This window comes from Amaranthus tricolor, chromosome 12, assembly GCF_026212465.1.
Source record: "Amaranthus tricolor cultivar Red isolate AtriRed21 chromosome 12, ASM2621246v1, whole genome shotgun sequence".
In the NCBI taxonomy this organism is placed as follows: Eukaryota; Viridiplantae; Streptophyta; class Magnoliopsida; order Caryophyllales; family Amaranthaceae; genus Amaranthus; species Amaranthus tricolor.
In genome coordinates, this window is record NC_080058.1 from 11608149 (window position 1) to 11621640 (window position 13492).

General features: G+C 36.5%; 2 protein-coding genes across 2 annotated transcripts; both read left to right on the forward strand.

Moving 5' to 3' along the window:
* The first annotated feature begins 2728 nt into the window (after positions 1–2728).
* On the forward strand, positions 2729–7496 carry LOC130797338 (uncharacterized). Its single transcript, XM_057659915.1, has 2 exons — positions 2729–3067; positions 7158–7496. Exons 1-2 carry the CDS (start codon positions 2844–2846, stop codon positions 7243–7245), a joined length of 312 nt encoding a protein of 103 aa, XP_057515898.1. The 5' UTR covers positions 2729–2843; the 3' UTR covers positions 7246–7496.
* Positions 7497–11786: 4290 nt separating this feature from the next.
* LOC130828570 (uncharacterized) lies at positions 11787–12380 on the forward strand. The gene is made up of 2 exons (XM_057694534.1): positions 11787–12231; positions 12328–12380. Exons 1-2 carry the CDS (start codon positions 11787–11789, stop codon positions 12378–12380), a joined length of 498 nt encoding a protein of 165 aa, XP_057550517.1.
* Positions 12381–13492: the final 1112 nt, after the last annotated feature.

A 13492-nucleotide genomic window follows, 5' to 3' on the forward strand; every position in this document is an offset into this window, starting at 1 on the left:
ATTGAAGCCTGGCCGGGTATGTGGAAACCCACCCGGGTATGAGAGTCTCACCCGGCCGGGTATGTGGAAACCCGCCCGGGCATGAGAGTCTCACCCGGCCGGGTATGTGGAAACTTTTTCCTCCAAATAGCATCTTCAAATTCTTCTAAGTATTAAGTGCAAACCCGGCCGGGTATGTGGAAACCCACCCGGGTATGAGAGTCTCACCCGGGCGGGTATGTGGAAACCCACCCGGGTATGAGACCTGGTCAGCACAAAAATGACCTTTGAGTAGCTTATGACCTTCCAACTTGCAAATCTCGCTCCAAGAGTTGATTCCTAGTATAATTAGAGCTTTGTACCTACAAAATAGATAAGAAACAAACACTCCAACCAAGCATAAAAACCAATAGAAAATTGAGCAAAATACGCGAGAAATGCTATGAAAATACAATGGGGGCATGGTAGAAAATAATATATAAAATACACACATCAACTCGTCTGCGAGAAATGTAATATAAAGATACTTTAGTTTACTTAAGATGCGTTGGGCAATACTTTGCAATTGTAGTTGGTATCATAGTTATCAGAATCCCAATTCTGATCTACAATTCTACGATCATACGATTTAAAAATAAGCGACCGATCAGGATCGTACGTAGGATTTTAATGTGGCAGAATCGTGCGATCCTAATTCTGATCTACAATTCTACGATCATACGATTTAAAAATAAGCGACCGATCAGGATCGTACGTAGGATTTTAATGTGGTAGAATCGTGCGATCCTACTAAGCTCAAGAATTTAGGTGGTCTACAATCCTACGATCCAATGATCCGATTCTACATGGGAAGTCAATCGTAAAATATTTTTATATAATTCAGATTTGACTTACTTATAAATATATCATTATCATCATCATCATTATCCTACCCGGTGTATCCCGCTCATAGAAAAACTATGGACAGGGTTTGGGGAGGGAAGGACGGTGGCAACTCATACCCATAAAGGATAATGCGGCCGAAGGAGTTCCCCTACTCGAGAAAGATAAAAAGACGTAACTACACAAGAAAGATAAATTAAATGCCTATAAATAAAATAAATAAGTAGAACAACTGCAAAAAAAGAAAAAAAAACTAATAATAAAAGAAACAAGAAAAGTAAGAGGGCAAGAACACCAAAAGGTAATCTAAGAGGACATCAGTAGTCTAAAATATATATATGGCGCCTCCAACTACCCCTATCCCTAGTCAAGCCCTCAGAGAGGTTTAACTCATGCAAGTCAACTTTTATTTACTTATCCCAAGTTCTCTTGGGTCTTCCTCGACTCCTCTTTCCCTCTACTATAATACTTTCTACCCTCCTCACGGGGGCGTCGAAAGTCTTTTTTTGCATATGTAAACCACCTCAATCTATTTTCGCGCATTTTTCTAGAAATAGGGGCTATACCTCAATATATATTTAAAATAATTATATCAAAACTCTTATAAAATTCAAGTTTTTCTTGATTTACAGTTTAAAAATGATTATTAAAAGTAATTTTTTTTCAAAACTTAATTGATAAAGTCAAAAAGACTTCACTTACACCTTAAAACTTAAAAAGAGAACAAATATAATTGATAATCAGTAATCTAAAGTAGATTAATGCATATTTGTAGGATCACATGATCGTGCGATCTGATTCTACCAATTTCGATCTTACCCCCTCAACAATCCTAGCTAGGTAGAATTACGATTCTAATAACCCTCGTTGGTATAAATTTGAAACACATGTCGATGTTATATCTACATGTTATTTTTTTCATAATCTTATTGGTAGAGAAATAGAGTTTGATCCACTTAAACTTTTGTTAGATACTGAATATGGGAGACAATAACGATGACAATGATGGTGACTATATCGATGTGGTTGAAACATCTATTGTTTGGATTTGGATAGACAACCTTGCTCATCAAATGTTTGATACGACTTTGGAAGGGGGAGCATGAACTATTCATGTATTTAGACAATTAGAGAAAGGTTTCTAAATTAGCTAGTTGGGTTCAATTTGACATTAGTTTAAGAGTTGGGTAGATATAAATTGTTAGCTAATGAGATAGGAATCATGTGTAATTTGTTTTATTGTAACCTTGTTTAATTTGTTATTTTGACTTATTTAAGTTGGTGTTTTTGTAATACCCCGGCCCCTCGGACCGCTGGTGACTACTCTTGGAGACTGTAGACTAGCCCCACAAACCAACACAAGTCTTTCTAGCGCACTTTGGCCTCACTCGTGTGCAACCGGGAAAACTTCCCAGGAGGTCACCCATCCTAAGATTGCTCTCCACCAAGCACGCTTAACTGTAGAGTTCTTAGCAAATGGACTCCCTAGAAAAGAAGATGCACCTTGTTCGTATGAGTAGTCTATCAATCCTTTTTCAAGCTAAATATAGGGTATTACAATTTTAATCTATTAAAGTTGGTGTTTTAGTCAACTATTAGTTAAAACACTAACTTCAGTAGGTTAAAATACCAACTTCAATGTGTTAAAATACTAACTTCAATAGATAAACAACTTAACAAGTTAAAACAACAACTTAATAGTTAAATCATCAACTCTATATACCAACTTTAATCGATTAAAATGACAATTTAAATAGATTAAAATACCTATTTCAATAGCTAAAACACCAACTTTAAATAGTGTAAAACAACTTATAGCACACATATTTGTTTTTAAGTATTTCTTTTTTATAAAATCGTATAATGTCAACGAAAAATAATCCATATTGCTCAATGTTCACCAGGATTCTAGGAAGTTGCTCAAATAAGTAACCTTCAGCGTTTGACAAGTGAAAAGAGTGGGGAAGAGAAGCAAAAGAGGGATGAGTACCGCGGCGGCAGGGCTGAAGAATTTGGTGTCGGCTGCTGTTGTGAGAGGAGTGACGGAGGTAAGGGCTCAAATATTTGGTCATGTATTAAACCCTACTGCTCAAAGATCTGCCCATAAAGTTTTGAAGAAAAAGCTTATCGGAGAGAAAGTTACTCAATGGTATCCTTACGACATTAAGCATGATGATCCACATGTCATGGCTCAGGAAGAAAAAAGGTACTACACTCTTCCCCCCTTTTCTGTCTTTCTTCTTCAAACATCCTCGTTCTTTTTACCAAGTTTTGTTTTGCCTACCAGCTGTTTGTTTATTTGCCCGTGTGAAGACCAATCAGTTTTTTTCACTTAATTTAATTTATCAAGTTTGTTGGATGTTTATTCTAACTTTTTTCTCTGAATGAATTTTGAAAGCTTTGTGATAGGGATGATAAATGGTTTGTAGCAGGAAGCATGAAAAATAGGGTAGTATATCTTATGCTGAGTGCTTGCTTCAGCATAGTCCCAACTCTTGCTCAACTAGCATCATCTATGCTTGCCATAGTACTTCTTTAGGTTCCGGTGCACCGTGCCTTGTGCTGTGTCTTAGTATTGCTCTCCTCCTCACGCGTCAATAAGAGTCTCAATACCAACTCTCAGCAGGGCATTTGTTAACAATGTTCATTAAAGCCAGAATTTTTGATTTGCAGCCGTAATTGGAGATTAATGTTGTTTGTTCCTAACTTTAACTCTATAATTTATAACACTATAATTTATGATTTCTTTTCTGTTGGTTCTCTGTATCGAAACCTTGGTGTCTTAGAGTTTGATTACTTTGCGATGGGGTTCAGTCTTTGTAGAGATAACAAGATGACCTGTCACAGTGAATAAGCTCTGAGAAAAGGGCGAATACAAATACCAATTTATTTTAAGCCATGATGTTCATGTCTTTTGTTTATGTCCTTAGGATGAACCATTGAAATAGTCAATACTCCCTTGTCATTGCCTGAAAATGCTCTTCCGTAGAGCCAGTGGCCCATTCACTACTATTGTTACTGATTTCAGGCTTATATATATTTTAAAAAGTGGATTGCCCACAAATATTCTCTTCTGTGTGTCATAGTCTAATTGCCTGAAGGTGCATCATACTCTTGTCAATAATCACCTAAAAGCTATGTACTCTTCCGGATTTGATGCTTGTGCACATAACTCTTATTAATTTAAGCTTCTTATTTGAAGAGTGGGCGTTCCCAGGAATACTCTTCTACATCTCAATGCTCAATCCACCTGAAATTTCATCATTTTCCACAGCTGTTGTAGCCTTTTCTCTCCATAACTCATGTTCAGCTGCATTAATAGAAGGCTCTACTTCCTTCAGTGTAGTTATTTTGAGATTGATATCAAGATTTCTTTTGTATTATGAGTTGATGGTGTGCATCTTTCATCATATAAGTTTATAAAAGGTGATGAAGTATTTTTTTTGGTTGCTGCCACTAAATCTGTAGAAAAAACCATCTTTCCAAGGATAAAAAGAACCCGTCATCACTAATTCTTAATGCGGTTATGCTAGGGGACATTCCTGTCATTGTGGCATATCGCCAAACATTCCAGAGGCAACTTACTTTGTTTAAGATTAATGACCAATATTAATAAATATTGGTCTCCTCAAAGTGATGTAATAAACCATACTAGTATACAAAAACAATTCACACACCTTTAGAGCCAATCTTCTCAAGCAGTCATTTGTAGCCACCTCCCTGTCTCTGACCAGTTCGGATCCTCTGTCCCATCTGATGGTACTTTCCCTCTTCCAATCTCACTGCCACACATTTGATGTAGGCTAAAGCAAATCGACGATAAACAAACTGATTATCTTACTCACTCATCTTGTTGGATAAATAATATTATTAAGTAGAAAACTGTAAGATAATTGTAATCAGGTTATTGATTTGTTTAGCCGGCCCCATTTTATGGGATTAAGGCTTGCTGTTGTTGTTGAGGTTACTAGTCACAAACCTTCCCGTGCTATTTTGATTCATTTGGATCAAGGATGCCGTATGTCTACTAGCGAGAACTTTTTTGTTGGTGGAGAAACCGAGAAAGTAATAACCTTCCACGGAAATCTGGTTTGATGGCAGGAGAAAAATTGGCCTAGAAAATTACAAGGAGAACTAAAAAAGTTTCTGACAAACTAAGTGAAACTTAAAGAAGTTAGCTAGATAACAAGTCCGAAAAACAGGTTGTTCTCAGTTTAGTGGATTTTCTTTACTTCTCTATAGGAACTAGGAATTATACCAGAACCTGAGAAAAATTTTTGCACTTTGTATGTTGAAGTCCTTGCCGATGATATATTCTTGGGACCTGTTTTCTCAATCATGTTTTCCAATTTGTTGTGTATGTTAAGATCAGATTAGTTCAGGTTTTCCCATCACTTTCAAATGGTTTCCACTTATTAAATTAAATTTCATTTCCAATCAATTGGGGAGAACATGTCCTAAATAATATGAATTATTTTCCAAGTGTAAGATTCTTTGAAAATACGTAGAGAAACAAGAGAAATCTAGGTTGTAATTGTATCCTAGTGCAGATGAAATCTTGCTACAGTTTAAAGTTTCAATTTTCATATTTAAGCTGATCATTTTCTTGTAATTATGCCTAGCTTGATTCATGCTTCTTTTGTCTCTCTAACATTAATGTTTTTGTGAGCTCGTAGTGTTAGATGTCTAATACTAAAGGATTTTTTTTTTGGTACAATGATACTTGATGTCATTCATTCCTCGTTGCATATTTACTCTTCTAAATGTGGCTGTATCAAAAGCTCCAAAGACTTTAAAACAGATTTATGTGGGTATATGGAAAATGGAAAATTCCTGAATTAGGGTCTTGTTGAATTTAATTATACTATCTTCCTTACTTTGGTTGCTACACTCCCTACATGTGCGCTATCCAATGCACTAAGTTGATCTCTTATATATTTATTTATTTATAATTAAAACTTATAAAATGCTGATACTTGAAAACTACGCACTAACATGAATCTAATGTGATACCACTTGAGTTTTTTTTTTTCCGTATACACAAGGAATTACAGATGAGACAGGATTAGTTGATGAATTGTGGTTTCTGTATCAACTAAAAAAGTGAGGACATATTATGTGATTTTAAAAGGAGGAGAAACTAGATTCATGTTTCCATTGGGGTACTTGATACATCTTTGCCTTGTTTTAATAACAAGTTTGCTTATTTCTTGTAAGTGAGTATGGTGAGAATTAAATCTTTGAAAGTCATGAAACACACAGCAGCTGTGTTACATATAGAAATTGTGTGACTAGTTCATTATGCATTCTTTCTTCAAAGATTTTTGGAGATAGATGGAGAGTGCCAAAATAAATAGTTTTTAATGGACAGACCTAGCGAGATTGAATGATTGGTGCAGTAATGCTTTTCAGTCACGTTGGTTTCTAATAATGATGTCACATCACTGTCTGAAAACCGGATTTACTCCAACCAGATTCATAAGGAACTACAATTGTGATGATTTGTTAATTACAACAACTTTATAGATAAAATAATGCTGGGATTTTTTGTTTTCTTTATTGTAGCTGGAAAGGGTAGAAAGTAAAGAGCTGGGATTAATGGGAGTAGAAATATTTGCTTGTGCTTTGATAGAACCCAAAATCTTAGCCAAATGAGACGAAAAATTTATCTTGGATTGTAAGCGAGATTCTCATCTTCTTCCTATCATCTACTTCCTGGGAATGAAACTAAACTACAGAAAGCCATCTCCCAGGGAGTGAAATTGTGTGCAGATTACAGGTAACAGGGATAAGGAAAGCTTGGAAATGGAGAGTTTCTCTTCTGAGAATTCTTATAGAATTCAGTCACATGCATTGATTAGAGATAGTTAACTAAAGAAATAGCAATGAAATTATAGGATTGTGGCTTTGTGCTAACTTTGTAGGGGATGTGATCTTAGTGATCTTCCAAGTAAAATTTAGAGGGGATAACAAGTTTGTGAAGTGCTAGCATGACGTATGTGACAAGCTGAAGCGGAGAACAAATTCTTTCGTAAACAAAAAGTGTTTTTTTTTTTTGACAGAACACAAAACTAAGAAGCAATAACATTGGGATGGCAACTTTCGTAGTTTTCGAAGTTTTTTGGCTGGTCTCAGCTCTCAAGCTTTCTCCAATGTTCACAGTGTTTCTTCATACTGTTTTTTGTCTTTAATTTTGATGGATATATGGAACTTGTGCTGTCCATATTGCTTTATTTTACATGATGGTTACAATATTCATATACATAGGGCCATAGCTGACTATTGAATGTTTCCAGGCGGTTGAGTAAGCTCGAAATGTTGAAGCGTCGTGGCAAGGGACCTTGTAAGAAGGGACAGGGAAGGCGTGCTTCTAAGCGTAAGTAGATGTTGATCCAAGGCTTCAGTTTGAGGAGTGAAGTAGGATTCATTAATGATGTGCATCCCTGTAATTGGAAAAGGATTAGTGGCTTTGAGCTACAATTTTAGTTCCCATATCACTTGCAGTGAACCAGTGTGCCATCATCTATTGGTTTTGCTCTCTATGTTTTGCTTATTTGTCCTAAAATAAATTTCTCATCTGGCACACTGTTTAATATGTTTACATTGCTTCAGTTGTCCAGCTTTCCTTTTTCTGAGTACTCTGGTTTATTTAGGGGTGTTTATTCGGGTGATCGGGTTGGTTTCGGATGGGTGTCATTCGGTTCTGTTGTATTTCGGATCGGATATTTTTCGGATGCGTGTAAAGATCAGTTATTTGAGCTATAGGGTTAGCATCGGTTCGGTGTCGGTTAAAGTTTGTGTCGAGTAATCAGTAAATAAGGATTCAATGAACTAAAAGAAGGATAAAATGATCAATAAGCTAAGAGGCATAGGCTATGCTTTCTCACAATAGTGTTTACTAAACTTTAACCTAAGGTCATGGATGTTTTATTATGGGGAAGAACGTATCACAAGTATTAATGCTCTCTCTCGAGCAACAAAAGCTTCCTAAAAACGTATTCTCATAGAGCTAAGCATATTTTAAGACATGAAGCACACATTCAACATTTCCAATCAAAGCATCTACCTATTCTCATGGAGATGTCTTAACTTTTAAGCATAGATTATCGTTAAAAATCGATTCTCGCCCTCAATTCAACGACACAATAACATGATAGCAAAATCCATCTTAAACCATAAACAACACAACCAAACCAAAGGTAAAGAAAGCAACTCAAGCTACATACAAGATGATAATGCCTAGCCTAAGCCAAAATAAACTACTCATTCATACTCATATTTGAATTGTAGATTGCAAACAAGTCAAGAATCCTAGATGAATAAATTAAACTAGATTATCCTAAAGAGATGAGTGCAGTATAAGTTGAAAAACTACAAGCATGAATATATGAAACTAAAGGCAAACAATTAAAGATAACTAAGTGACATAAATTGAAAACAATATAAGCAAAGATAGAAGTTACTCTTTTAGGTTCAATCTAAGGATGAAGAAGATGATTTGATGATTCAAAGTAATACCTTCCAAAATCTTCAATAATAATACATCAATGGTTGAAGAATCCAAGTTGCAAAATGTTCCACTTCTTTGAGCCCTCGGCGTTTAGATGAGCAATGTATGAAATAAAAGAGGCTAGTTTGTGCTCGGTGTTGATAATTAGATCCTGAAATGAAATGAAACACCAAAGCAACAAAACAAGCGTAAAATCCAATAAACCAATGCAATAACATATAGTTTCCTCACGCTGAACAAGCCACTTATAGGGATAAAAATAAAGATGAAATGTAGCTAACAAGGACGATCCCAAGGAAGACCTTGAAGAGGACCCAGAAGAAGCACCAGTGAACCACCAAGAGTCTAGGGATGAATATAGTGATATGGAGGACGCAACTTTGGGTTCAAGCAGTGATTCTGGAGGAGCTGAGGATTGAAGACTTCGACTCAATGTCCTATGATGAGCGCTCTGAAAATAGAGACGCCAAATGCTAGATGCTTCTCTTAGTTATTATTTTTGTTACCTTTCAGTTGTTTATTTTATTTTATTTTGTTTCTTTTTCTTTTATGTAAACCTTTAGGTAAAGTGATTTTTGATTTTTTTTTTGTTTCTTTTATTTTACTTGGTGTAGTCTTTTAGTATGATGAGAACTAGTGAACTTTTAAAAAGGTATTATGGTTTTGTTTTATCACATATGTGGTGAACAATAAGCGTGAAATAGTTTATGTAGTAATAAATGAGAAATCCAGTTATGTGTTCGTTGTTTTAAAAGGTGTAAAAAAAACGATTAAGGCCTTATCTCATTATGAATCTTAGGAAATATACTTATAGCACCTTTATTTTCATTTGCAAAAGATGCTCCAATCTCCCAGAAAAGATTAGCTAGAAATGATACTAACCGAACTTTAAGGAACTTGGTTAAGGCGTTGACTGGGGTTAGTACACCACGAACAAGATCCTTGTCTGAACAAGCCTCTGAGATGAGCAAGAGGATTAGTTAAAACAAACCATCACCCTTTGATGGTAACGGAGAACCGTTAGAGCTTGAACATTGGTTAAGAGAGTAAACTCTTTGACGTAGTAAAGTATCCGGAAGAATTGAAAGTCAATCAGGCTGCTTTCTATTTGATTGGGGAAGTCGATTATTGGTGGGCCAACAGTAAGGCGGGACTATTAGAGCAAGCTGAAGGGGTTTTTGATTGGGCTATGTTTAATAGAGCTATGCGGGAGAAGTTTTACCCGCTGCACGTGAGAAAGGACAAGTCGAACGAGTTCGCTCGATTCGAGATGGGTAGTTTGACTGTTGATGAATACTACCACGAGTTTATGGAGTACATCAAATCCTGCCCAGATGATGTACCCACCAAAGAGAAGAAAACGCAACGCTTTGAACTGGGATTATCTTTTGACATTCAAAAACATATCAAAAGTGATTGCTACAACACGTTAGACCAAATGTATAAGCGTGTAGCTCAGGTGGGGAATATCTTACGGAAGTAGAAAGAAAAGGAGAGGGGAAGTATTACGGAGAAGAGGAAGGAATTGGTTAGTCAGACCTCATTAGCACCTTCAGGCTTCTATCAGAAGAAGCCAAAGACTTTTAGTGGGTTCCAAGGGAGTAGCTCTAGTGTGAATGCTGGACTCAAGGGAGAAGCGAGGTATGTAAAGCCTTCGCTTGATCGGGATGGCAAGGAAAGGAAGTATTTTTGCAGAAGATGCAAGAAAAACCACCCCGAATAAGATTGTGAAGGAAATTTGGTTGAATGTAATTTTTGCCACAAGAGGGGGCATAGGGAGTATGAGTGCTACATAAAGAAAGTAAGTGAGAATTGACAACTGGGAGAACAACACCGGAAACAATACCAGAGCAACTTTGGGAAGCAAGGCAACCAACAAACTGGGGGAGGTCATCATGGTAACAATGATCAGAGGCTCCAACGACAATTTAATGGAGGACAGGGTCGGACGGAATTTGAAGATTTAGGAATGCAACGTGTGGAAAACCAGGGGGAGGAATGAACGCACCAGCCGGCTAGTGGACGAGTATCTACGGTCAGTTCAAGGGAAGCTGACCAGGCGACGGATGTGGTTATAGGGAAAGTTGTCTTTCCTAGTAATTTGTACGTGTTAGACATGGAGGGTTTGAAGGTAAATTTGGGAATGGATTAGTTAGGAAAATACAAAGCTACAATTGAATGTAGAGAGCAGAGAGTGTTGTTGGTAGAACCACTCGGGGAAAACATTAGGTATACGAAATATTCCAAGGAGCCTAAAACAAACTTAATGTCAACCTTGGAGTTACAAAGACTCGTGAGACAAGGATATCCTTTGTACTTGTGTCACATCAGTCAGGAGGGGAAAATGAGGTGGACCTTAATGATATTGTTGTTGTGAATTATTTCGTGGATGTTTTTCCTGATGATATTTCCGGCATGCCACCTCAACGAGAAATTGATTTCATGATAGACTCGGTGCCTGAAACGGGACCAATTTCAAAGGCCCCGTATCGCATGGCCCCAAAGGAGATAGAGGAATTGAAGTCTCAACTTGAAGCATTATTGGATAAGGGTTATATCCAACCAAGTGTTTCACCTTGGGACGCTCTGTTGCTATTCGTGAGAAAGAAGGACGGCAATTTGAAATTTTGTATTGACTATAAGGAGTTAAACAAGGTGACCGTTAAGAACAAGTACCCGTTACCCCAAATAAATGATTTGTTTGACCAATTAAGGGAAGCTGGGATCTTTTCAAAAATTGACTTGAGGTCGGGTTATCATCAATTGAGGATCGTTGAGGGAGAGTTACATAAGATGGCTTTTAGGACACGTTATGGACTATTTGAGTTTACCGTGATGCCTTTTGGATTAACAAATGCCCCATTTGCTTTTATGTGTTTGATGAACCAGGTATTTAGTGCTTACCTGGATAAGTTCGTAGTAGTCTTCATTGATGACATACTGGTTTAGTCCAAGGACCGGGATGATTATGAGGGACATCTATGTTTAGTTTTACAAACTCCGCGAGAACACAAACTGTACGCAAAGCTGTGGAAGTACGAATTTTGGTTAGAGAAGGTGTCGTTTCTGGGTCATTTTGTTCCTAAAGAGGGTGTTTGATGGATCCGGCAAAGATAGAGGCGGTGCGGAGCTGGTTGTCGCCAAAGAATGTCATAGAAGTACGAAGTTTCTTAGGTTTGGCTGGGTATTACTGTCGTTTTGTCAAAGATTTCTCGTGCATTGCTCGGCCTATGACTTCGTTGATGAAGAAAGAGAAGAAGTTCGAATGGTGTGACGAGTGCTAACAGGCTTTTATGACTCTGAAGGAAAGGTTAACCACAACCCTTGTTCTTACTCTACCTAACCCTAAATTGGATTATATAGTTTACAGTGACGCATCGAAGAAGGGCTTGGGAAGAAGGGCCTAAACAACATAATGATCTTGTCTGGAAAAATTCATAATATGAGACCTATTGGATCTCAAGCTATCCGTGAGACACACTCTACTGAAACACATGTGCCTGAAGCACATGCTGTTGAAAATAAAGGTCGTGGAAATTATAATAACCGTGATAGAAGACGCGGAAATTTTCGAGGAAGAGGAAGAGGACGAGGACAAGGTTGTGGAAATATTAATGGACATGGTAGAAAGTTCCAAAGATTCGGTAGAGGCCACTTTCCCCAAAATTGTCAAAATGGTTATTACAATAATAATTCTCAAAGGGGAAAACAAGTTGAATATCAGAATAAAAATAGCCATCAAGAAGGAAAAGAAAGTATTTGTTACAATTGTGGCATGACAGGGCATTGGGCACGTACATGTCGTACTGCCAAACATTTCGTAGAGCTGTATCTAGCTTCCCAAAAGAAAAAGGGAAAAGGTGTGGAAGCAAACTTTAATGAAGCAAGCACCTCAATGCCTAATGTTGATCCTTATAATAAAGTAAGCACGTTAATGCCTAATCTTGACCTTTTAGACTTCTATTTGGATGGCGATAAAAATGATAAAGAATATGATGAAGATATTTGAATTTTTCTTAACAATGTTGTGATGCTTACTTAGTTGTATTTTCTTATTATATGCAATCTTTTTTTTTATGTATTGATATCATCTAAGGTTAATGAAATTTTATTTTAACTAATTATCTATTTATTTAATATGAAGATATGAATCAGTTTGAAAATGAATTTAATTATCAATGCCTCCTAGATAGTAAAACAACTCACACTATCCTAAAGCATAAAGAATACTTTTCTGAGTTGTAGATGGTGAAAGCAAATGTCACCACAATCTCTGGAACTACCAAACTAATAGAAGAATATGGAAAAGCTCAAATAATACTTCCAAATGGGACAAAACTAGTAATTAATGATGCTTTATATTCAAGTAAATCTCGACGAAATCTCATAAGTTTTAAAGATGTACGCCAAAATGGTTATCATTTAGAAACAATGACCGAAAATCACACTGAATATTTATGCATCACATCTGAAAAATGTGGCAAGAAAAACATTCATGAAAAATTACCAGCATACTCATCAGGATTATATCGTATTGATATAAAACCGGTTGAGATTAATATGGTGTCCAACCAGAAGTTAGATAATAAAGAAATGATGAATTTATGGCATGAACGATTGGGTCATCCTGGTGTGGGAATCATGCAAAAAATTATTAAAAATTCAATTGGGCATCCAATGAAAAAAATGAGAATTCCCCAACCAAATGAATTATCATGTTCTGCATGCTTACAACGCAAATTGATAATTAGACCATCTGTAAATAAAATTGCTACTGAAACTCCTAAGTTACTAGAAAGAATTATGGAGATATATGTGGGCCAATTAATCCTACTTATGTGCCATTTAGATATTTTATGATATTGATTGATGCCTCAACACGATGGTCACATGTAAGTCTCCTACAAACTATAAATGTGGCATTTGCAAAATTACTTGCTCAAATCATTCGATTGAGAAATCAATTTCCAAATCATACAATTAAGCGAATAAGGCTTGACAATGTCGAAGAATTTACATCTCAAAATTTTAATGATTATTGTACGTCAATTGGAATAGACGTAGAACATCCAGTATGTAGCTCATGTCCATACTCAAAATGGTCTGGCTGAATCATCGATT

Bases quoted from the DNA above. Each gene is read 5' to 3' on its own strand.
- LOC130828570 (XM_057694534.1), top strand. From the start codon at position 11,787: ATGATCTTGTCTGGAAAAATTCATAATATGAGACCTATTGGATCTCAA. The intron at 12,232-12,327 runs GTGTGGAAGCAA...TTGACCTTTTAG, and splicing joins CCAAAAGAAAAAGGGAAAAG to ACTTCTATTTGGATGGCGAT.
- LOC130797338 (XM_057659915.1), top strand. From the start codon at position 2,844: ATGAGTACCGCGGCGGCAGGGCTGAAGAATTTGGTGTCGGCTGCTGTT. The intron at 3,068-7,157 runs GTACTACACTCT...GAATGTTTCCAG, and splicing joins ATGGCTCAGGAAGAAAAAAG to GCGGTTGAGTAAGCTCGAAA.